The 23,781-nt window shown below is 48.6% G+C and overlaps 1 protein-coding gene across 4 annotated transcripts; it reads left to right on the top strand.

The window, feature by feature from the left end:
* Window positions 1–12,850: 12,850 nt before the first annotated feature.
* Ankrd33 (ankyrin repeat domain 33) lies at window positions 12,851–18,972 on the top strand. 4 transcript variants are annotated; one of them, XM_034515952.2, is made up of 5 exons: window positions 12,851–13,003; window positions 13,182–13,446; window positions 13,674–13,803; window positions 13,971–14,111; window positions 17,358–18,972. In XM_034515952.2, exons 2-5 carry the CDS (start codon window positions 13,282–13,284, stop codon window positions 18,029–18,031), a joined length of 1,110 nt encoding a protein of 369 aa, XP_034371843.1. In that variant the 5' UTR covers window positions 12,851–13,003; window positions 13,182–13,281; the 3' UTR covers window positions 18,032–18,972. The 4 variants fall into 4 exon arrangements, with proteins under 4 accessions (XP_034371843.1, XP_034371842.1, XP_034371845.1 ...); XM_034515951.2 differs by having other exon boundaries at window positions 13,212–13,446; XM_034515954.2 differs by lacking the exon at window positions 13,182–13,446.
* Window positions 18,973–23,781: the final 4,809 nt, after the last annotated feature.

Consider the following 23,781-nt stretch of genomic DNA (forward strand, 5'->3'; position numbering starts at 1 on the left):
TTGGAGTTTGCTTTTAGTGTCATGTGTGCCCATGTGTCCTGAGTCCAGCTGAAATGAGAAGAAGAATGAGACTGGGCTGAAACACCCAGAGCAGAGGACATTCTTCACTGACATCCATGGAGAACATTGGCTGGATACAAAGTATCATGTGAAATGTGCTAATGGGAAAGGGTTGTGAAATGTGCTAATGGGAAAGGGCTACATAGCCTCTGGCATGCAGGCTGGGGACCAAGCTGCTCAGCCTAAGTGAGGTTGGTGGCTGTGAAGGGGCTATCACAGAGTCTGTTGACTGTCTCTTGGTGGGTGATGATGTTTTCTGTTTCCTAAGATTCTTGGTACCTGAGTCCTGAAGATGCTGTCCCTGGTGAGCCTGGGCTTGAGCTAAGCAGAGAGAGGGAGGGTCATGAGAGCCTGGAAAGTGTCTGAGAGACACCTCCCCTTTCCCCATGGGGAGTGCTGAAGGGTTTGTCACAGGTGCACTGCAGTGATGCTTAGGACCTTCCTGCCTGAACTTCACCCATGACCCTTGCTCCTGCCCACACCCTGGGGCCATCGTCCATAGAGGGTGGGCTGATCGGAGCCAACCCTAAATCAATCCCAGACTTCCCTGGCCAGCCCTGAGTTATGAGCTGTCGGCATTGTGATGTAGATCATGGTTGGGGAGTAGAGGACATGACCTATGGCAGATCACACTGGACCCCCAGAAGGGGCCAGAGTTGGGGTCAGAGGTCATCTCCTCCATTCTCTGCCCCTCCCTGCTGGGTCCCATCCCTGGCCTAATATTTAAACTGGACAAGGCCATTTTTGTACTGACCTGTGGCCCCAGCAGAATCTGCCATCATGTCTACCTAGAGTCTACTCCAGGGAAAAGCCTTCAGAAGAGAGAAAACCGATGTGGTAAATATGAATTTGGTTGCTTGATGGAGCCTGTGTTCTAAACCACACAGCTCCTCCCTCGGTGTCTTGTCCATAGAATTGCTTCTACAGCCCCCAAGTGTCCACTTGCCTATCTGATAGGATCCCATAAGCAGACACAGGAGAGCATCCCAGGCCAGGCAGAGGAAGGGTGTAGTCAGACGAGCATCAAACCTTGTCCAGACGGAGTTCTCAGGCTTAGCAGAGGGTGGTTAGATGACTAGAGAGGTGAAGAAAGCCAGCCAGTGAGAGACATCAGAGAAATAGGATAAACTGAAAGAGAAGATATTGAGCTAGCTCTCTCTCTCTCTCTCTCTCTCTCTCTCTCTCTCTCTCTCTCTCTCATTTGTTTTTTTAAAGGGTGGGGGAATTGGGATCAAACCCAAGTTGTTACACATATTAAGAAAGTACTGTACCATAAAGCCACCCTCCCAGCCGGGCTTTAGAAAGCATGGGAATTGAGACAGTGTTAGCGACTTAGCAGTTAAGAACACTCGCTGCCCTCTCAGAGAATCCAAGTTCTAATCTTACCGCCCATAGTAGCCTCTGTGGGTACCTAAACATACGTGTGAAGTATAGACACACATGCACACAACACACACTCACACACACACACACACACACATTTTAAGAGATAGGGCCTTCCTTGGGGTCCTAGGGCTGGAGATGATGATTCAGTGCGGTACTTGGTGTTTTTTCAGAGGATCAGTGTTTAGTTCCCAGAACCCACATAATGGTTCACAGACCCCAGTTCCATGGGATCCAGTGCTCTCTTCTGGTTTCTACAGGAACAGACACACATGAGGTGCACATATGGACATGCAGTCAGAACACTCATGCACATTAAATCTAAACAACATTTTAAATTAAAATGGAGAGAGAGAGAGAGAGAGAGAGAGAGAGAGAGAGAGAGAGAGAGACTTAACACAGACTGGCCTTGAACTCACAGCATCCCTCCTGTCTCAGCCTTCGGAGTTCTGGGATCTCAGACGTGACCTGCCATTAGCCTTTAAATGTGGTCTCCCTACCCCCATATATGTTATTAGCAAAAATGAAGCTAAAGAAAAATTGGTATGGAAAGTAAGGTGAACTGTCAGAACCAACAGTGAAAAGAAAGAATAGTTTGTAACACTTTTGAACCTCCAGGCCACCATACAGAAACTCTATAACTGCTGGTTGAAATGAACACGTATCACCTGGGGTTGTTCATTACCCACTGACCAGCACTTTCCACCCACCGTCTCTGTCAATGGAGACATACACAGGCAAGGCCAAGGCCCATCCTGGGAACCAAGAAAGGGCAGAGAGCTGAGAAGGACATGGAGCCAGACAGCATGCTACTTTCCTCAGGGAGGAAACCTGGACCGGACGCAGGACATGGGTATACAACCAGGTTTGCTAAATCTGATCCATGGAAATAACTCATCTGATCATTGTGCTTTAGGGCAAGAGTGGGCTGCAACCTCCCTCCTCGGTGACCTGCCCATCAACTTCAGGGCTATCTGCTACACATTTGGACCACCGTAGCCTCTGAGGCTCAGAGGCGCTGACTGTTCCTGCTCATGGTTTCCCCCTAGTGGCTGAACATGACCTGACAGAAACCGGTTGCTTACTGGAGGCCGGAGGTGGTCTGCTCTGGACCACTGAAGAGAATTACAAAGCAAACAAATTACAAAGCAACCCTTCCACTAGATTAGTGTCCTTGAATCCTTTTCACACAGACTGAAGTTTCCTTGTCTTTCAGCGGCCACTTGCATGCTCCCATTTCTCTTCAGACCTAGGAGAAATGGGCAGGAGGTTCCTGACTGCTGAACGGTTAGTTAACCCTGTTGGATGCAGGTGGCAGATGCCTAAGATGAGGAAAAAGAGCCAAGGGCGCGATTAATGAAGAGGGAAAAGCAATGTATTGTGGGTTTTTTGTTTTGTCTTGTTTTTGTTGTTGTTGTTGTTATTGTTTGAGTCTGTTTTCTTGGTGTAACCCTGGTTGTTCTAGAACTCGCTCGTCAGACCAGGCTGCCCCCAAACAGCCTCTGTTTCTGGAGTGCTGGAATTAAAGGCATGTACCACCACTGCCCAGCTTAATATTTTCTCTTTTTACCACTATCTAAGTAACATCACTCAAGTTTAAAACGCAACCCACAAACCCCACCTTTTACTCACTAACTGCCTCTGGGTTCCGCCCTGTTTACTGAGCTTTGTTCTGGGCAGAGGCTCCCAGTCTTGGCTTGCATTAGAACCACTCCAGGAGAGCTTGGAATGCTCTTGTTGGGGTTGTTCCCCAGAGTGGTGCCTCAGAATCCCTGGACAGGGTTCTCCGAGTCACTGTTTCTAAGGTGATTACCTTGTAAGGCCAGTGATGAGAACAGCTATACCCCTTCTATTCATTCACAAAAGACGTAACCTGTTCACACTTACACACATGTGCTCCTGAGAGACTGGCTGTGTGTGTTTGCAGGTGTGTGGCCTTACATTTACTTCTTTAAATAAAGTAGCAACATAGCTTAGCTCACAGATATTTTCAGGACAAGACGTTCTTTATGGATCTCAATTTCTTTTTGTGTATGCACATTTTTGGAAATGGAACTCAGGGATAGTGCATGCTAGACTCAGGCACTGAGCCACAGTCCCAGCCCTTATTGTAAGAAATAAAAAATAAATAAAAAAATAAAAACTTTTAAATATACTTTATGTGTGTGTTGCCTGCATGTATGTACATATGGGCACTACCTGTGTGCCTGGTGCCCAGAGTGTGGAAGCAGCCACTGGATCCTCTGAAAATTGTGTTATAGACAGTTGTGAGCCACCATAGGGTAGGAGTCAAAACCCAGATTCTCTACAAGAGCACCAGGATTCTTAGCCTCTCTCTTAGCCATCTCTCTAGCTCCTGTCCCAGCCCTAATCCCCCCCCCCCGCCGTGTGTGTGTGTGTGTGTGTGTGTGTGTGTGTGTGTGTGTGTGTGAGACAGAGGGAGAGAGAGAGAGAGAGAGAGAGAGCACATGAGGAGGCCAAAGGATAACTTAGGTGTCATTCCTCAATTGTTTGAGACAGGGTCTCTCTTTGACCTGGAGCTTGTCAAGTAATCTAGGCTGGGTTGCCAAGGAGCCCCAGGAATTCACAGATTTCCACTTCCTTGATGCTGGGATCACAAACAGATCATCTTTTTTGTGTGAGGAATTCTGGGTATCAAACCCAAGTCCTTGTGTTTTCGAGAGCATTTTGCTAACATAGTCCTGGCCGCCTTTATTCTTTTGTGGTGGAGCCCTAGTCTTCACACTGTCCCAATCCTTCTGTTAAGCCCCCCCCCCCCACCAGTGGAGCCAACAGAGCCCTTCATATTGTTAGGCCAGCACACCACTTCTGAGTCACACTGTCCTCCAAACAGTGCTGTGAGCTCTGTACCATACACGTCTGCTCATATATGCATGTGCTGCGTGGAAAAGGTTCCCAGAGGCGGGATTTCTAGGTAAATGTGTAGTCACTTTTGTTAGTGTGTGTTCGGGGGTTATATTATTGAGTTCTTATATCTACCACTCTTCCAACCCTTATTCTACCCTAATCCCTTCCAACCCTCCAACACTAGGTAGGAGAAAAACGAATTTTAGAGGGGAAAGAGGGTGTAGACCTCTTTAGTCTACTTCCTGTTGATTAGAGGTATCAGGTTCCTTGGGGCAAGTCCAATTGCCATCATCAGGATATCTTCAACCAGCAAGCCAGCAATAGCAAGCCAGCAAGCCAGCAATAACAAACACAGCAGCAGGGGATCAGCAGCCCACCACAGGCACTCTCAGGAATCTAGAATGTATATCCTCTCCAGAGTCCCCAGAATTAAACTATCTGAAACTGGCAAAAATCACACTCCCCTAGAATATAACTAATGACTGTGGGCAAACTGAATTAGCCCCATGTCACACACCAGCATTAAAACCAAAACATTTTTACATAACGTAACTGGGTTTTTCAAGAAACCAAAACTCTCAGGGCTGGAGAGATGGCTCAGAGGTTAAAAGCACTGGCTACTTTTCCAGAGGTCCTAAGTTCAATTCCCAGCAACCACATGGTGGCTCACAACCACCTACAGTGAGATCTGGTGCCCTCCTCTGGCCTGAAGACTGGCCTTGGCTCTGTGATCCTCCGGCTTCAACTTCCCAGCAAGCTTGGCCACAGTTGTTATTTTGGTAGACACTGTTAACTGCTCTCCAAAACTTCCTCACTGAATTCCTCTTCAGGGTAGATACTTAGTGTGACAGTTAATTGTTGCTAAGCTGATGGCCCAAAATGATTGTATCATTATTGTTCTCTGTTATGTTTGAGACAAGGTATCCTTGTGTAGCCCAGGCTGGCCTTGCATTTTTCACCATCATGCCTCTGTCTCCCAACTGCTAGCATTACAGTCCTATACCACTGTCCCTTTATTCTTGCTTTTGTTTGTTTGTTTGTTTTGAGGTAGGGTCTCTTTATGTAGTCCTGGCTATCCTGGAGCTCTCTGTGTGGACCAGACCAGCCTTGAGTTCATATAGATCTTTTCCTTTGCCTTGTGAATACTGGAATTAAAGGCATGAGCCACTATGTCTACATTTAGTTAGTTAGTTAGTTAGTTAGTTAGTTAGCTAGTTAGCTAGTTAGTTACGTTTTTAAAATTTATTTTATGTATAAGAATACAGACACACCAGAAGAGGGCATCAGATCCCATTACAGATGATTGTGAGCCACCATGTAGTTGCTGGGAATTGAACTCTGGACCTCTGGAAGAGTAGCCAACACTGAATCTCTGAGCCATCTCTCCAGCTTCCCCCCCGCTCCCATTTTGTTTTTTTTTTTTAAGACAGGGTTGCTCTTTGTGGCCCTGGATGTAGAACTGAAAAATTAGTCTGTCTCTGCCTTCGGAGTGTTGGGATTAAAGACGTGTGCCTGACATGCCTGGCTTTCATTTTTTTGTTTTTAATTTGCCTTGTACTACTTACTTATAGGGCTAAAGATCTTTTTATATATTTATTGATCATTTGTATTTCCTGTATGAATCAATTACCTTTTTTGCAATTTTTATGGTTTTATTAGGGGAGGTTGCTGTTGTTTGGTTTTTTTTTTTAAATATTTATTTATTTATTTTTATTTATGTGAGTACACTGTAGCTGTCTTCAGACACACACCAGAAGAATGCATTGGATCCCATTACAGATGGTTGTGAGCCACCATGTGGTTGCTGGGAATTGAACTCAGGACGTTTGGAAGGGTAGTTAAGGGTGCTCTATAACCGCTGAGCCATCTTTCCAGCCCACTGTTGTTTGTTTTAGTAGAATATCTTTTATTAATTCTTTGGCACGTTTATACGTGTAAATAACGTATCTTAATTGTGGTGTCCACTCCCAGTTCTCCCTTAACCCCCCCCCCGAAGGCACCCCAAACTTGACCCCTTGTCTATTTTTATCTTTTATTCATTTGGGTTTTTGTAGCCCACTGTGTCAAGTTAGTTCTGACTTTTGGAGTGCTGATGGTCTGACTGATTGGCTGGATCTTGGGCAGGCAGTCATAGCGGTGAGTTCTTTCAAAAGGTTCTCTGAGCCTTGTGGGGTGGCAGCTACAATAAATGACCCACTTAGGGCTGAGCTCAGTGGTCACAAATTCCCAACGTTCTGACCGGTCAGCAATCTGCATTCACTGCTGCCCACTGACAGAGAGACTTCTCTGGCCAAGGTTGAGGATCTATATATAAACAGAAATACATAGAAGGAAGCTTGAAAACATGTTCATTTAGCAAGATGACAGTCGTAGGTTCCCCTTGGGGTCTATGATCTCCCTAGCTGTGGGCTTTTGCTCAGGTTTAGAGCACCAAGCATGAGTCCTGATGTAAGCAGGCCCCAAATCTAATCCCAAAGCAGATGAGAATATGTCAGACACTAAGGATTCTAAGTAATCTAACTCAGCAAATATGTGGTGTAAGAAAAAGATGAGCAGAGGCACCGATGCTTTTGCAGCAGCAGTGTTCTTTAAGGCACGTGGATCACAGTACTGATAAAAGCTGGCAATCAATGGTGGGTATGTAAGACCATCCCAGACAAAAAGCTAACCCCAGTGAAGGACATAATTAGTAAACCTAGAAAAGGGCCTAACAGGATGCTCTGATTTCCAAGCTGTTGAGGGGCTGGGAGATGGCTTAGTCAATAAAGGCTTGCTGGGCAAGCATGAAGTCCCTAGTTTAGTCTCCAGAGCCTAAGTTAAAAAGTTTAACACCAGTGTTCCAGTATCTACTAAGGATCCATTTCCTGGCTCATCTGCTCTGTCCCTAATAAAGGAAAAACTAAGCATTCTCTGGCTACACTCATGTAGCCCTGCTCCCTTCCCCAAAACTGCACTTTTAATACCATGGGGGACAGGGACATACTGGACAAGATAGCACCATATGTGTGGTTTAGGAGTGTATACCAGGGGCCTGGAGAGATGGTTCAGCCATTAGGAGCACTGGCTGCTCTTCCAGAGGTTCTGAGTTCAATTCCCAGAAACCACATGGTGGCTCACAATCATCTGCAATGGGATCCGATGCCCTCTTCTGGTGTGTCTGAAGACAGCTACAGTGTACTCATATACATGAAAGAAAGAAAGAAAGAAAGAAAGAAAGAAAGAAAGAAAGAAAGAGAGAGAGAGAGAAAGAGAGAGAAAGAGAGAGAGAGCTCAGAATATTTTTAGCCGGGCAATGGTGACGCACGCCTTTAATCCCCGCACTTGGGAGGCAGAGGCAGGTGGATTTCTGAGTTTGAGGCCAGCCTGGTCTACAGAGTGAGCTCCAGGACAGCCAGGGCTACACAGAAAAACCGAAAAACAAACAAACAACAACAACAACAAAAAAGGAGTGTACCAGGTTCATGGTGAGCACACAATAGGAGGTAGTCTCTGTTTCCCAGTTAATCTATAAAAATCAATGCAATTCCTATCAAAAGTGTATTAAAATGTTTTAACATTTTCAGCAATTGGGTTAGGGAGATGCCTCTTCAGGTAAAGGAGCTTGCTGCCAAGCCCTGCAACCTGAATTTGATCCCAGGCCCCAAATGGAAGGAGAAAATGACTCCTCTAGGTCCTTCCACATGTGCCCTGTCTTATGCATGACCACTCAAAGACACAGACACATACACAACTAGCTAACTAAATACATAATTTTTAAAGTTTTAAGAGAATTCAACGATCTTGCTTGCAATTTTATGCAAGAGAATAAGATTTCCTTTTAGTCAAACCTAAAGTGTGGAGGGCTCACCCCAGCCAGGGTAGCATATCCAGCCAGGGTAGCATTGCCACTCCAAGGGTCTGGCAACGTAGCACAAAATGTTAAAGGGAACGCCAAGTTTGTGCATGGTTGAATGGCACCAGAAATCAGGAGAGAAAACAGCTGTCTGTGCGATTGACTCAGTCAGTGGGGAAAAGCAAGGTTAGATGGCTTAGGGAGCCTTAACAAAATGTCGAAGCCACTGTTCTAGAAGCTGTAAGTCCAGGGTCAGGACCCCGCACCCTCGGTTGCTGCTGGGAGTGCTTGCCCTGGGTTGGATTCCCTCACTGTGTCTTCGTGACATTTTCTCCTGTGGGCACAGAGCTTTTCAGTGTCTTCTCCCTTCCAAGGACAGTAATCCTCTTAGGTCGGGGTCCCACCTGCCTTTATGCTCTCTGACCACTAAGCCACACCCACCTGTGCCACACGTCTGGGTTTTGTGTTTCACGGTGACATTTTTCTCTGCACCATTGTCCTTTGCTTCTGTTATGGCCATCTACATCTCGCTCGCTCTGCTGCTTCCAGGGTCTCTGTAAGTGGCTGCCCTTCAGTTAGATCTAAATCTAGCTCTGCATATGAAAGAAAGCAGCCACACAGTGCCTGAGCTTCTTTTGCTTCCCCACACACACCTTTTAGTTACCTCCTCCTCCCCAATTGACCCTTCCGTGTTCATTATAAATATGTATATGTATATATATATGTGTGTGTGTATATATATATATATATACATATTTATAGTGTAGATTTCACATTTGATAAAAAAGCACTTGATATTTTCCTATTCTGAATTATTTAACTTAATATGATTGTCTCGTTTATATCCATTTTCCCCAAAATAACATAACTTCATTCTAAATGGCCAAGTAAAGCTCCATTGTGTGCATAGACCACACTTTCTTCATCCACTTGTCTTTTGACGAGCATCTGGGCTGGCTCCATTTCTAGGCTGTTGTGAACAGTTTTCCAGGAAGCATGGGTCTCTAGCATGACAGTGTGTGCCCAGGAGTGGCCTGTGTGAGAGCTTCTCTTTTCCTTCTGAGAAGCTCACATAACCCTTACCATAATGAACGCTAACTTTGCATTCCCACCAGCTCCTCTTTCCACATCCTGACCAGCCTGTGGCATTGCTCACTTTCTTTCTCTTCCTTTTTTTTTTTTTTTTTTTTTGAGACATTATTTCTCTATGTAGCTCAGGCTGAAATCTCACTATAGATCAGGCTGGTCTCACTCTCCTGCTTCCACAACCTCTCTGTTGCGGTGGATTGTGGCCTAGAGCTGTGAGCCGAAATAAACTGTTCCTTAAGGTGCTTCCCCCTCTGGAAGAACGGGAAAGTTAAATGTGGTGCTTGCACACACCTGTGTGCATCCACCTGCGTGCACACATCTGCGCTCATCCACCTCTGGAAGCCTGGGAAAGTTAAACGTGGTGGATGCACACACCTGTATGTATATACCTGTTGCTGCAGTTAATATTTAATAAATGGGGCTGCGCGGGCTGACCATCTATGTGGCAGTGGCTCTGCTTAGCTCAGGCACCGTGCGCCATGGCCTGAAGCCAAGCACTCCACAGCTAGAAGCAGCCAAAATCCACACGCGAAACGGCCAGCCAGAATCACTGGCCCTGGCATCCACAAGACACCAACCAGCGTGGGAGAAGGCTCTGCCAGTCTTCCATGCTGTCTCTGCAAGGCTGGGCTGAGCCCAGACCATCCCACTATCCACGTGGTATCCAGTAGGAATGAAACTCTAATGCTTAATGATTATCCAAAGGCTTTATATGTTTGGTAATGCTCAATAAACAAGATGCTCACACAATTAGAGGTGTTAACCAATTAACTAACCTAGATATAAGTTGTTACCCAGGACTGCTCTCAATACATGCGTGGCCATCCATGACACCTACATCTCTGTCTCTTCTAGCTCCTCTTCCTCCTCTTCCTCTCCTAGCTCCTCCTCTTCCTCTCCTTACTCCTCCCACCTCAGCTCCTCCCAACTTTCGGGGAAAATATGCCTTGCACACACCTGCGCTCATCCACTCAGATTCTATAAGGCAAGAAGAAACAGGGAGAAAGTGAGGGCAGGATAAGGACGCTCCAACATCTTGTATCAAGACAACAAAGAGTCACCATCCATCCAACCTCTGCTACAGTTCACCAGATGAACTTGTATTACGCAACTGGATGCTCAAAGGAAACTAGAGAAAAAGGAAACTGTGGATAGGGCCTCTATAAATGATCGGAGGTGTCTGGCCTACTATGTCATAGATATTTTCTAAGTACTGCATAGAATTCTACACTGCACGTTCACCACATCTGACTGATGGCTTGGGGTAGAGTGGCCATCTTGTGACTGAGAGGAAAAATAAGAGAACTCCAGCCAAGATGCTGGGACCATAAGGTCAGATCCCTTAACCAAGACCATCAGCTTGCTGAAACTGTGTGTGCAAAGTAAAACTCTGTTTGCTAAACCATGCGCATCCGTTAGAGTGCAGTGGCAGACAGCAGAAATACCACTGGCTATTTCAGACAGAAAGGGCTGGAAAAGCAGGCTCTAGGTCCCAAACTACTGCCAGCTTTGACAGTCACATGACCTCTGCCTGTGATTGAGAAATCACAGTCAGGACCACAGGAAGCTGGTAAATCAGGAAGCTGTTCACAGAGCCTGCCTATGCTCTCACCGTCTGACTCAGACAAGTGGGTGTCCCACAATACAAAGCTCTGCTCCAGACTTACTTACACAACATAAAGCCCAGACCCACAGGGAGGCTGGGAAATACTCACTTAACTTTTCAGCTTTGGCCGGGCAGTGGTGGCACACGCCTTTAATCCCAGCATTTGGGAGGCAGAGGCAGATGGATTTCTGAGTTCGAGACCAGCCTGGTCTACACAGTGAGTTCCAGGACAGCCAGGGCTACACAGAGAAACCCTGTCTTGAAAAACAAAAACAAACAAACAAACAAAAAAACCCTTTTCAGCTTTGGCAGTTCCAGAGAAAGTTCACTGGTAGCTTTGGATGAAGGCTGAGCCCAGCCCAGACAGAAACCCCTACTCTCCAGGTCAGCCTTATCTCATCAAGATACTAACTCCCAAATTGCATGTGACATCATTAGAACAGGTCTTCAAAATACAGGGTGGGGTGGAAAAACAAATTTTAAAAAGTTCTGTAACATAATTAGAAACTTAATAAAGTTTCCAGGCAGTGGTGGCACTCGGGAGGCAGAGGCAGGCAGATCTCTGTGAGTTCAAGACATGTCTGGTCTACATAGTGAGACCCATCCTCAAAAAAAGAAAGAAATGGGGCTGGTGAGATGGCTCAGAGGTTAAGAGTACTTCCAGAAGTCCCGAGTTCAATTCCCAGCAACCGCATGGTTTATAAGGGGATCTGGCGCCCTCTTCTGGCATGTGAATGTATATGCAGCAGAGCAGCCATACATTAAATAAAATTTGAAAGAAAGAAAAAAGAAATAAAGAAAGGAAGGAAGGAAGGGAGGAAGGAGGAATGAAAAGAAAAACAAAAATACACACACAGGCCAGGTTGCATGTGATCCCAGCACTTGGGAGGTTGGGGCATGAGAGTCGTGAGTTCAAGGCTATCCTGGGGTACATAGTTAGTTCCAGGACATCCTGGGCTATATAAGAGACTTTCTCAAAACAAAAGACAAACATAAGAAACAGTAAAACAAACAAACACAAGAAACCAGACAATAACAATACACAAACACAAATCAACATTTTACTTTTAATAAATGTACATGTAAATGATTATTAGATCAGCACCAATGGGTAGAAGTGGAGGGGCTGTGCCGGAACCAGACCGTGAAAGCAAAACAAAACGACGCTGGGAAGCAGAGCCCCGCAGTGTGGAGGGCACTACACTCTGAGCTCTAAGTCACCCAACTTATTAATCTTAAAAATGACAGTACTAAAGTATTACTACTTTAATACATCATTTAGACATGCCATATTTTGCTTAACACTTCAGATATAATCTATTAAAATTAATACATCATAATTTTCTTTTTTAAATTTATTTTTATTTTAATAATTATTTAATAATTTATGTTTACAGGCATTTTGCCAGTGGACAAACAGGACATTTTGTCTGGATACCATGGGAGTGCAGTACCGGCAGAGACCAGAAGAGGGCAACAGATCCCCTGGCACTGGAGTTACAGTCAGCTGTGAGCTGCCCAGTGGGTGCTGGTAACTGAACCGCAGTCCTTTGGAAGAGCAAGCCAGCGCTCTTGACTGCTGGGCCATCTCCCCAGCCTCCTGAAAACTCTTCATGTTTTCATTTCTATGGGTAAACTCTGGAGCCCACCTCTCCATCACCCTTATTTAATGCTCACACCTTCCCCCACACCAGAGCCATAGCCCCTTCCCCAAATCTGCTCCTTTAAAGTGGAATGGATCTCAGGCTCCGCAGCTGGGTGCCAAGACCCCCATAATGCATCTCTTGCAAGGCCACATCTGAGTACAACTGACTCCCCACGATGAAGGAGAGAAAGATCCGTCCAGGTGGACCCACTCAGCTCTGGGCCTGCAGAAGCTGCCACCAGCCAAGATGAGCAGGATCTCAGGGCAGGGATCAGGCAATGGCAGGTAGTGCAGCCACCTCTCCAGACCCCCAATCCCTTCCTAACCCGCTTGACCTGGCTCGCTCTGAGGTGTTTATGGCAGCTTTCTCCAGGCACGGCCATCTGTCACCTGCCTTGTTTCCTGGTGACAGACAGTCCATCAGCTACCCCACAGAAGGGCTAGGTGTGAGGTGCGCTGAGCCACAGACTGACCCCCTGCCGTGATGGTCTTTTTTTTTTTGGAGTCTCTAGAGCCCCAGGTAAGGTTGGGGGAGGGGGAATGATAACCCCTGTCAGTGAGCTTCCTTGGGGACCTAACCTACATAAAATAAGGTGCGTGGCTGCCTGCCATGGCAGAGGTGAGACACCCACCAGGGTAAAGGTTTTCCCTGGGGAGACATACTACAGCTACAGGGACACATTGGCTTGGGGTTGCAGGAGGAACTGTTTCTTGGCGTTCTATCACAGCTGCTTGCTGAATAAGAAGGGACTCAGGCTGGATGCAGAGGAGCCACTATTGCCCCTGAGAGGACTGGACATGTCTGAGGCACTGCCCTGCCCCAGCAACAATACCCCAACCCCTGGATGCAGTTTAAAGACACTGTACTGGGCATGTGTCCACAATGACCTTGCTGAGCTCCAAGCCAGGCTGGACGTTGGTGTGTCCCCAGAGGAGGCCTCCCAAGTGGACAGCAACGGGAGGGTGAGCTTCCCCAGGGCTCGGCAGAGCATCTGAGGCCAGTGCTTCACACATAGCATCCTGGTCTGGTTCCCCAGAGAGTCCCAGAGTTGTCCCCCACTCTTTAGATGAGTGAAAACAATCTTCACAGGGGTTTGGACAGATCCTAGGGAAGTACAGATTTGGGGGGCGGAAGGGAGTCCTAAGGAGAATTTAGTGGGAAGTGGGGGTCCAAGCTGCTCTGTCTTCAGACAGGCCTCATGGTCGCATGCTACCGTGGCTTTGGTTCCATTGTGGCTCTGCTCAGCTGCTGTCCTTTCCTGGATGTGAACCAACAGGACAAAGAAGGGAACACAGCCCTCATGCTGGCTGCTCAAGCAGGTGTGAGACACAGCACCCCACCCCCACCCCACACCAACCCCACTTTCACCCCCAACTCCATCCCCCCATCCCCCTGCTCCCAGCAGCCTCAAACCTTACTCAAGAGTCTCCCAGGCAGGCTTCAGCATTCCCGCACCTTGAGAGACTTTGTGGTCCTGTCTCTGCAGGTCATATATCTCTGGTGTCTCTCCTGCTCAACTATTTTGCTGGCTTGGACCTGGAACGCAGGGACCAGCGGGGACTAACAGCTCTGATGAAGGCTGCCATTCAAGACCGCTCTGAGTGTGTGGTTGCCCTCCTTATGGCAGGTGTGTTATGGCAGGTGTGCTATGGCAGGTGTGTTATGGCAGGTGTGCTATGGCAGGTGTGCTATGGTAGTTGTGTTATGGCAGGTGTGCTGTGGCAGGTGTGTTGTGGCAGGTGTGCTATGGAAGGTGTGCTGTGGCAGGTGTGCTATGGTAGGTGTGCTATGGCAGGTGTGCTGTGGCAGGCAGGTGTGCTGTGGCAGGTGTGCTGTGGCAGGTGTGCTGTGGCAGGTGTGCTATGGCAGGTGTGCTATGGTAGGTGTGCTATGGCAGGTGTGTTACGGCAGGTGTGTTATGGCAGGTGTGCTATGGCAGGTGTGTTACGGCAGGTGTGTTACGGCAGGTGTGCTACGGCAGGTGTGTTATGGCAGGTGTGCTATGGCAGGTGTGTTACGGCAGATGTGTTACGGCAGGTGTGCTACGGCAGGTGTGCTATGGCAGGTGTGCTATGGCAGGTGTGCTGTGGCAGGTGTGCTATGGCAGGTGTGCTATGGCAGGTGTGCTATGGTAGGTGTGCTATGGCAGGTGTGTTACGGCAGGTGTGTTATGGCAGGTGTGCTATGGCAGGTGTGTTACGGCAGGTGTGTTACGGCAGGTGTGTTACGGCAGGTGTGCTATGGCAGGTGTGCTGTGGCAGGTGTGCTGTGGCAGGTGTGCTATGGCAGGTGTGCTATGGCAGGTGTGCTATGGTAGGTGTGCTATGGCAGGTGTGTTACGGCAGGTGTGTTATGGCAGGTGTGCTATGGCAGGTGTGTTACGGCAGGTGTGTTACGGCAGGTGTGCTATGGCAGGTGTGTTACGGCAGGTGTGCTATGGTAGGTGTGCTATGGCAGGTGTGTTATGGCAGGTGTGCTATGGCAGGTGTGTTACGGCAGGTGTGTTACGGCAGGTGTGCTACGGCAGGTGTGTTACGGCAGGTGTGCTATGGCAGGTGTGTTACGGCAGATGTGTTACGGCAGGTGTGCTACGGCAGGTGTGCTATGGCAGGTGTGCTATGGCAGGTGTGCTGTGGCAGGTGTGCTATGGCAGGTGTGCTATGGCAGGTGTGCTATGGTAGGTGTGCTATGGCAGGTGTGTTACGGCAGGTGTGTTATGGCAGGTGTGCTATGGCAGGTGTGTTACGGCAGGTGTGTTACGGCAGGTGTGCTATGGCAGGTGTGTTACGGCAGGTGTGCTATGGTAGGTGTGCTATGGCAGGTGTGCTATGGCAGGTGTGCTACGGCAGGTGTGCTACGGCAGGTGTGTTACGGCAGGTGTGCTGTGGCAGGTGTGCTGTGGCAGGTGTGCTATGGCAGGTGTGCTATGGTAGGTGTGCTACGGCAGGTGTGTTACGGCAGGTGTGTTATGGCAGGTGTGCTATGGCAGGTGTGTTACGGCAGGTGTGTTACGGCAGGTGTGCTACGGCAGGTGTGTTATGGCAGGTGTGCTATGGCAGGTGTGTTACGGCAGATGTGTTACGGCAGGTGTGCTACGGCAGGTGTGCTATGGCAGGTGTGCTATGGCAGGTGTGCTGTGGCAGGTGTGCTATGGCAGGTGTGCTATGGCAGGTGTGCTATGGTAGGTGTGCTATGGCAGGTGTGTTACGGCAGGTGTGTTATGGCAGGTGTGCTATGGCAGGTGTGTTACGGCAGGTGTGTTACGGCAGGTGTGTTACGGCAGGTGTGCTATGGCAGGTGTGCTGTGGCAGGTGTGCTGTGGCAGGTGTGCTATGGCAGGTGTGCTATGGCAGGTGTGCTATGGTAGGTGTGCTATGGCAGGTGTGTTACGGCAGGTGTGTTATGGCAGGTGTGCTATGGCAGGTGTGTTACGGCAGGTGTGTTACGGCAGGTGTGCTATGGCAGGTGTGTTACGGCAGGTGTGCTATGGCAGGTGTGCTATGGCAGGTGTGTTATGGCAGGTGTGCTATGGCAGGTGTGTTACGGCAGGTGTGTTACGGCAGGTGTGCTACGGCAGGTGTGTTACGGCAGGTGTGCTATGGCAGGTGTGTTACGGCAGATGTGTTACGGCAGGTGTGCTACGGCAGGTGTGCTATGGCAGGTGTGCTATGGCAGGTGTGCTGTGGCAGGTGTGCTATGGCAGGTGTGCTATGGCAGGTGTGCTATGGTAGGTGTGCTATGGCAGGTGTGTTACGGCAGGTGTGTTATGGCAGGTGTGCTATGGCAGGTGTGTTACGGCAGGTGTGTTACGGCAGGTGTGCTATGGCAGGTGTGTTACGGCAGGTGTGCTATGGTAGGTGTGCTATGGCAGGTGTGCTATGGCAGGTGTGCTACGGCAGGTGTGCTACGGCAGGTGTGTTATGGCAGGTGTGCTATGGCAGGTGTGCTATGGCAGGTGTGCTATGGCAGGTGTGCTATGGCAGGTGTGCTATGGCAGGTGTGTTATGGCAGGTGTGTTATGGCAGGTGTGTATGGCAGGTGTGCTATGGCAAGTGTGCAGCTGCACTTTCTCCACTATCACCCCACCAGATACCATTTAGCTACAGTTGATTTAGCAGTTATTGGAGGAGGGCCCTGCTACCACCCTCTCACAGTCTACTAGAGCCGCTAGCTATAGCTGTTTATGGAGGTCCCAGCAAAGAGTGCAGACATGAGATGGTGAAAGGTGTGTGGGTGAGGTGGTACCTAAAGCCAGATGCTTGAGTCCTAGTCTGAGCCATGCCTCTGCTGGGGACCCAGGTGGAAGAAGACAGCACAGCACTGTGACGGCTGACAGGTGGGGCACCCGTGAGGACTGACTCCAAACTCTTAGGCAGTGTTCAGTTGCAGCTGGAGTCTTTAGTGGAGGACCACTCTGTGTGGAGGATCACTCTGTGTGTGGAGGACCACTCTGTGTGTGGAGGACCACTCTGTGTGTGGAGGACCACTCTGTGTGTGGAGGACCACTCTCTGTGGAGGACCACTCTGTGTGTGGAGGACTACTCTGTGTGTGGAGGACCACTCTGTGTGGAGGACCACTCTGTGTGTGGTCTTGTGGAGCCCTCCTTACTCACTGAGGTGACTGACCTATGCTCCCCCTGCTCGGGTGGTTCTATGAGCCTGTTGGAGACCCTGTGGGCTCACATGAGCTCACTGCAAGGTTCCCCCAGTCCTGACTTTGGTAGCTTCCTGTCTCCTACACAGAAGGCTGCAGGCCCGGCCTTCCAGTCTGGGAGGTGTTATGAATCTGGCTTAAATCAGCCCTGCTGCTGAAGACTGTGCCCTGTACAGCCCATGGCTCACTAACCAATCTGTCACACTGGGCCACTTGCAGGTGCCGACCTGAGCTCTGTGGATCCTGTCAGGGGCAAGACAGCCTTGGAATGGGCTTTTCTGACTGACAGCTTTGACACTGTTCGGAGGATCCGGCAGCTGCTGAGGAGGCCCCAGGCAGAGCAGCTCAGCCTGCACTACCAGCCAGAGTGGCCAGCCTTGGCCCAACTTGTGGCCCAGGCTCAGACTCAGGCTTCCCCAACCCTCCTAGAAAGGCTGCAGGCTACTCTGAGCCTCTCTTTTGCTCAGTCTCCACAGGAAGGGGGTGTCCTGGACCACTTGGTGACTGTCACCACCAGCTTGGCCAGTCCCTTCCTGACCACTGCCTGCCACACACTGTGCCCTGACCACACACCTACGCTGGGCACTCGAGGCAAGTCAGTGCCAGAGCTGTTGGGTACTGCCCCTCCACCTCCCCCAGCACCCCAGCCTCCTCAGGAAGTTCCTGTCCCCCAGGTCTTTTCCCCCTACCAGAGCCCTCAGAGTATATTCTTCCAGTGGCTACAGTCCAGGGACAGTACCAGGACCCAAGTCCCTAAGATCCTTCTCTCTAAAGCACCTTCAACCCCTAGGCAGTATGAGTTGAGACTCAAGCCTTCAGGGCAGCAAACTCTGGCTCTTCCTGTCTGGAGATTCAAGGAGAGGAAGAAAAAGAAGAAGGAGGAAGCCACATAGAACCACAAGGAGGTGGGCTAGGCCAACCTAGAGGCAACTAAGACACATTCCTGTCTGGGGCCTTTTTCTGCTTCACAATTCTCTCTGCCAGTGGGAACCTGCTTCCACCAAGTGTCCAGGGTTGTCCATAGAACTGTCTGCAGGATAGAAGGAACCAACTTGATATCTGCCGGCAGGGGACTGACTGGCTACAGTGGTTATGGTGGTAATACTCATACACTGTATTCTGTGTAGGACATCATAAAGCAAGAGAAAGGGCTGGCAAGATGTCTCAGTGGTTAAGACCACCGACTGCTCTTCCAGAGGTCACGAGTTCAAATCCCAGCAACCACATGGTGGCTCACAACCATCCATAATGAGATCTGATGCCCTCTTATGGGATGTCTGAAGACAGCTAAAGTGTACTTACATAATAAATAAATAATAAAATAAATAAATAAACAAAACTTTGGGCCGGAGCAAGCGGGGCTGGAGTGAGCAGGACAGGGCCAGATCGAGAGGGAGAAGGGAAGGGGAAAAAAAAAAATAAAGCAAGAGAAAGCAAACTGCTCTCACATGAAATCTACATGTTGTGTCAGGTAAATAGCTGAGGGTAGAGAGGCGTGCATGGCGTGCTGTACATGTAGTCATGTTTGTCGGCTCATCTTTATCCTCAACTTCTCGTGAATGGAAACACACAAGAGACATGCCTCTGGGCTCTGAGAAAAAAGAGAGCCACCTGGATATGAGAAGCATCATCAGCTAATGGGGACCCCAAACAGTGGAAAGAAGGAGGTGGCACAGACCCTGGCCAGGGCTGCTGCTGGCGAGCCTCCCCCCACATCCTGGAAGGAGCCAGATAAGTAAGTAGTGAAGGTACCTGCAGCCATATCGTGGGTACCAAAAGTTATCTGACTACTTAATAAGTGGCTCAGCAGCGTGGATCAAAGACAGAAATGAGAGACAGCTAACAGAGAACAGGGTTTCAGGAATAATGCTGGAAACTTGGAAGAAAATAAATTCCCAACTGGCAGTACAAAACTGAATTGTTTTTACTTTATTTTTGCCAAACAAGAATGATTTGGGGGCTGGAGAGATGGCTCAGTGGTTAAGAGCACTGACTGCTCTTCCAGAGGTCCTGAGTTCAATTCCCAGCAACCACATGGTGGCTCACAACCATCTGTAATGGGATCCGAAGCCCTCTTCTGTTGTGTCTGACAGATACAGTGTGCTTATATACATAAAATAAACAAATCTATAAAAGATTAAATTTTAAAAGTGATAAAATAGTTAATAATAATAACAACATGTTGTTTGACAATTATCTACTGCTTGACTTTATAAAGTCTGGACTTTAACAAGTAGAAACTACCATGTTTACTGGACATAGGATGCACATCTGTAGCTGTCGCTACTCAGGAGGCTGAGTCAGGGGGATCGCTTCAGCCTGTACATTTGAGACCAGCCTGGGTAACACAGAGACCCTTTCTGAAGAAAAAGGGAGGAAGGGAGAGAGAAAAAAAAATGGAAACCCATTGACAATAAATAGGATGTCAAGAGAAGTTCTTTCCTTGTATATGTACATGTACATACACACACACACACACACACACACACACACACACACACACACACACATATTGGCTTAAGAAACAAACCAGACAAACAGACAGTATGCCTGGGTATGGTAGCACATGCCTAACCCCAGCAGAGGTAAGCAGACTCAGAGTTTGGAGGCTGCCTAGTCTACTAAGTGAGTTCCAGGCCAGCTGGAGCTACATAGAGAGACCCTGTCTCATCAAAAGCAAAAGCATCTCTGCACTTTTAGTACAGTTTCGGGTTTACAGAAAAGGCACAAAAGTGCACAGACCGCTCACTTTTGCCTTCATTGCCGTGTTTATCACAGTGGACGAGCTGCTCATTACTGTGAGTGGCTCAGGTCCCCAGCTGGTTCACGTTTCCAGAGCTTTCCCACCCCCGTCTCAGTCACAACTGGATACTACACCACATTCCTTGTTGCCGAACCAGACAGCTTAGAATATTTGAATCTCCCTCCTCCCCCTCCTCCTCTTCTCCTCCTCCTTTCCTTCTCCTCTTCCTCCTCTCTTCCTTCTCCTCCTCACCCTTCTCTTCTTCTTCTCCTCTTCCTCTTTGTCCTCCTCCTTTTCCTCTCTTCCTCCTCCTCCTCCTCCTCCTCCTCCTCCTCCTCCTCCTCCTCCTCCTCCTCCTCCTCCTCCTCCTTCTCCTCTTTCTCCTCTTCTTCCTCTTCTCTCCTGTTCTCAGCTAGATCCTGTTCTGTAGCCCGAGGCTGTTAGACTCTGCTCTATAGCTCAAGGCTGATGTTTTTCTTAGGTCTAGCCTGGGGCTCTGGGTTTGGGGTTTTCAGGGTAAGGTCATATAGAGAGGTAAGTTTCCATCAGGTAGTATTGGGGTGCTTCTTGGTGTTGATCAGCTGGCTGAGGTATTGTCTGGTTCCTTCTAAATTTAACTCTTTCCTCACTTTCTACACTCTCTGAAGGGAGGCTACTGTAGGAAGCTTACACCCAGCAGGCAGGAGTCACACTCCAGCTCCTGGGAGGCCCAGTGTCAACCTGAACACCAATTTTCTGGGTTTCTGCACAGAAAATTTTGTCATCTTAATCATGAATACATTTTCTGATTATGAAAATTATTCTGTTCTTTGAATAAGGGGCTAGAGTTCAGAGTCTACATAACCATGTGAAGCCAGAGTTGAGTCATTCAGAGGAAACCCAGAGCTTGTCCTCAAATCTTCCTGCAGACCCCAGTGGCTTTTTGACTGTTCAGAGAGCTACAGCTCTGCTAAGGAGAGGAGAGCGGTGAGCAGGCTTGTGCTCAACTCTTTGCAGCCTGTTTACTCCAGACTTATACAGGGGGCAGGAGGCGGGGCGCAGGACAGAACAGAGGCCTATGGCTTGGGGATCCTGGAGACAAGGGCTTTCCTGAGGGCTCTTCAGTCCTGGGAAGGGCAGAGGCTGGGCAAGGATGCTGGAGGGGCAGGAGAAGGGAAGGATTTGTGGCATTTCCCCTCCAGCTGGAAACAAAGGCAGATTCCTGTGTCTTGCATGAGCAATCCGGTCCCACCCTCCCAAGTGACTGAGCCGAAGGAAATCCCGCTGGCCTCTGGCCTCACCCAGTCACTCGGCTCCTCTTTCAAACAGTCTCTCTCCTAGCCTGAGCCATTCCTGTTTCAAATCCCAGAGACCCTCTCCTTTCCACTAGCGATGGCTACCTTAACCTCCAGTCTCTTCCAGGAAGCAAGATTCTCTACACACCACCTCCCAGCCCTTCCTAGTTAGCCTGGCCCTCCCTCTACGAGCTCAGGCCCAGGTTCTCACTGGGGGAGGAAAAGTCTAGATGTTCCTGGAAGGCTCTGTGCTGTCCAAAATGCTCAGTAAGACCCCAGACACATGCACCATAAGGATGGGAATTAGGAAGAAGACAAAAGACAGCTCACTGGCTCACCCCAGTGACTTGACGCGTCTTCCAGTGCTAATAGCAAGTTACAGTTCTAGGGAAGGGGTAGCATGCCACTGCCGTCAGTAACTGCAGCATCCAAAGAGCCTGTCTAATGCTAATAGGAACTGCAAAATGACTATGTTATTTAAATGTACAAAACGATAGTATGATCGCAAGTCCAGGGAGAAGGCTACATAGGTAAAGTGCTAACTTCGACAGCGTGAGGACCCGGGTTCAGACCCCCAGAATTCATGTGGAAAGCCAGGCATGGTGCTTTCTGCCTATAGTCTCAGCACCAGACACAGCCAGGCCCTGGAGACTCTCTCTGGCTGGTCAGTCTAGACACTTTGTGAGCTCCAAGTTCAGTGACAGACCTTGCTTCAAATAAAAGAATAAACAAGCAAAATAATAATAAAAATGTAAAGAAGAGATTGAAGAATACACCTCATACCAACCTCTGACTTCTACACGCATAGGCACACACATGTGCACATACACGTGAACATGTACACACACCACACACACACACATCAATCAATAATTCGACATAACAATAAACAAGGGCCTTGTGCATGCTTGCAAACCAGGCCTCAGGCAGCTCCTCCACCACTGAGCTGTATCCCTGGGGCCTTTAAAAAGTTTTTTGTTTGTTTTAATTTTCTATTGCATTTTTATTTATGTGCATGCATATGTGTGTGGGCATTCATGTGGCAGTCAGAGGACAATTTGTGGGAGGTGGTTCTCTCCTTCCACCACGTGGATCATACCACAGGACCACTGTGGGTCCCAGGGATCAGACTCAGGTTGTTAGGCTTGGTGGTGGGCTTGACTCCATTTGCTTGCTTTTTGGACACAGAATCTTAAGTAGCCCAGGCTGGTCTCAAATTCGCTATGTAAGCAAGGATAACTTTGAATTTGTTATACTCCTGCCTCTACCTCCCAAGTGTTGGGATTATAAGTATGTGCCACCATACCTGGCTGTTTTCTAGGTTTTGAGATAGACTCTTGGGTTGGAGAGATGGCTTACTGAGTAAAGATACCTGCATGTAGACCTGATGATCTGGGTTTAATCCCCAGGAACCAGGAAGGAGAGAACCAACTCCCACAAGTTGTCCTCTGATCTCCTCATACATAGCATGGTATTTCTCCTCCCTCAGACACACACATGCGCATGCACACACACACACGCACACACACACACACACACACACACGCACACATATGCACACACACTGAATAAATATAATAAAAATAATATCTGAAACAGGGTCTTACTAAGTTATGCAGGCTGGTCTTCAACTCAGTCTGCAATTCAGGCAAGCCTTGGGATGTATGACCTTCCTATCTCAGTCTCCCAAGTACCTGGGATCACCCATGCCAGCATTTTCAGCTTCTTATTATAAATTCTTATGGTGGTTTGAGTGAGAATGGTCCCCATAGACTCATATGTTTGAATGCTGGTCCCCAGCTGGTGGAACTGTTTTGGGAAGGATTGAGAGGCGTGGCCTTGCTGGAGGAGGTGTGTCACTCGGGGTGGGCTCTGTGGTTTCAAGAGCCTAAGCTGTTCCCAGTTAGCTTTTGTCTGCCTCATGTTTGTGGGTCAATACGTAAGCTCTCAGTTACCGCTCCAGTGCCGTGCCTGTCTGCACTCTGCCATGACCCTCAGCACAAGGGTCATGAACTCACAGTCTGAAACCATAAACTCTAGGGTATCCCTTCACAGCAATAGAAAAGTAACTAAGATGATTCTTATGCAGAAACATTGTATTTTGTACTGACTTGGGTCACTCTGCTAACACACAGTCATGCCCGGAGTCTAAGCATGGTGTCTTCTCTCAGCAATCTGCCTCTATCCTTAACAAACAGAACACCAGTGTGCAGGTTACTTCTGCTAGATGACTTTCCCACATGCTAATATGTTTGAGAAGGCATTACTGACCCATTCTACTGGGGAGGAAACTGAGAATCACATTCAGCTGTCCCAACTCCCAGCCTGGGCTCTTTCCTCTCCTGCGGTCAGGTCAGCTGGTAAGATTTCACGGCTCTGGAAGCATATGGGGAAGGATAACCCAGAGCTCAATGCCCTGCCTGGAAGCAGGCAAGGTTAGACCAGTTTCCCAAGAGACACCAAGCTTCATCACGTTCACGCACCCCTATGACAAACATGCCACCTTCTAACTGACATGCTCTTCATCCTGATGTGCCATCCTTGCTCAAGGGTCCCTTGACATGAGTGGCCTTGACCATTCAGGGTGGGTGAGGAGTGGGCAGCCCTTTCAAGGGGGTCCTGAGGA

Source organism: Arvicanthis niloticus, chromosome 13, assembly GCF_011762505.2.
Source record: "Arvicanthis niloticus isolate mArvNil1 chromosome 13, mArvNil1.pat.X, whole genome shotgun sequence".
Lineage (NCBI taxonomy): Eukaryota > Metazoa > Chordata > Mammalia > Rodentia > Muridae > Arvicanthis > Arvicanthis niloticus.

What these genes read in the sequence shown, in the direction of transcription:
- Ankrd33 (XM_034515952.2), top strand. Translation starts at nt 13,282, where the DNA reads ATGTCTGAGGCACTGCCCTGCCCCAGCAACAATACCCCAACCCCTGGA. An exon ending in AAGTGGACAGCAACGGGAGG is followed by an intron (nt 13,447 to 13,673) that starts GTGAGCTTCCCC and finishes CTCTGTCTTCAG; the next exon opens with ACAGGCCTCATGGTCGCATG. An exon ending in CATGCTGGCTGCTCAAGCAG is followed by an intron (nt 13,804 to 13,970) that starts GTGTGAGACACA and finishes CTGTCTCTGCAG; the next exon opens with GTCATATATCTCTGGTGTCT.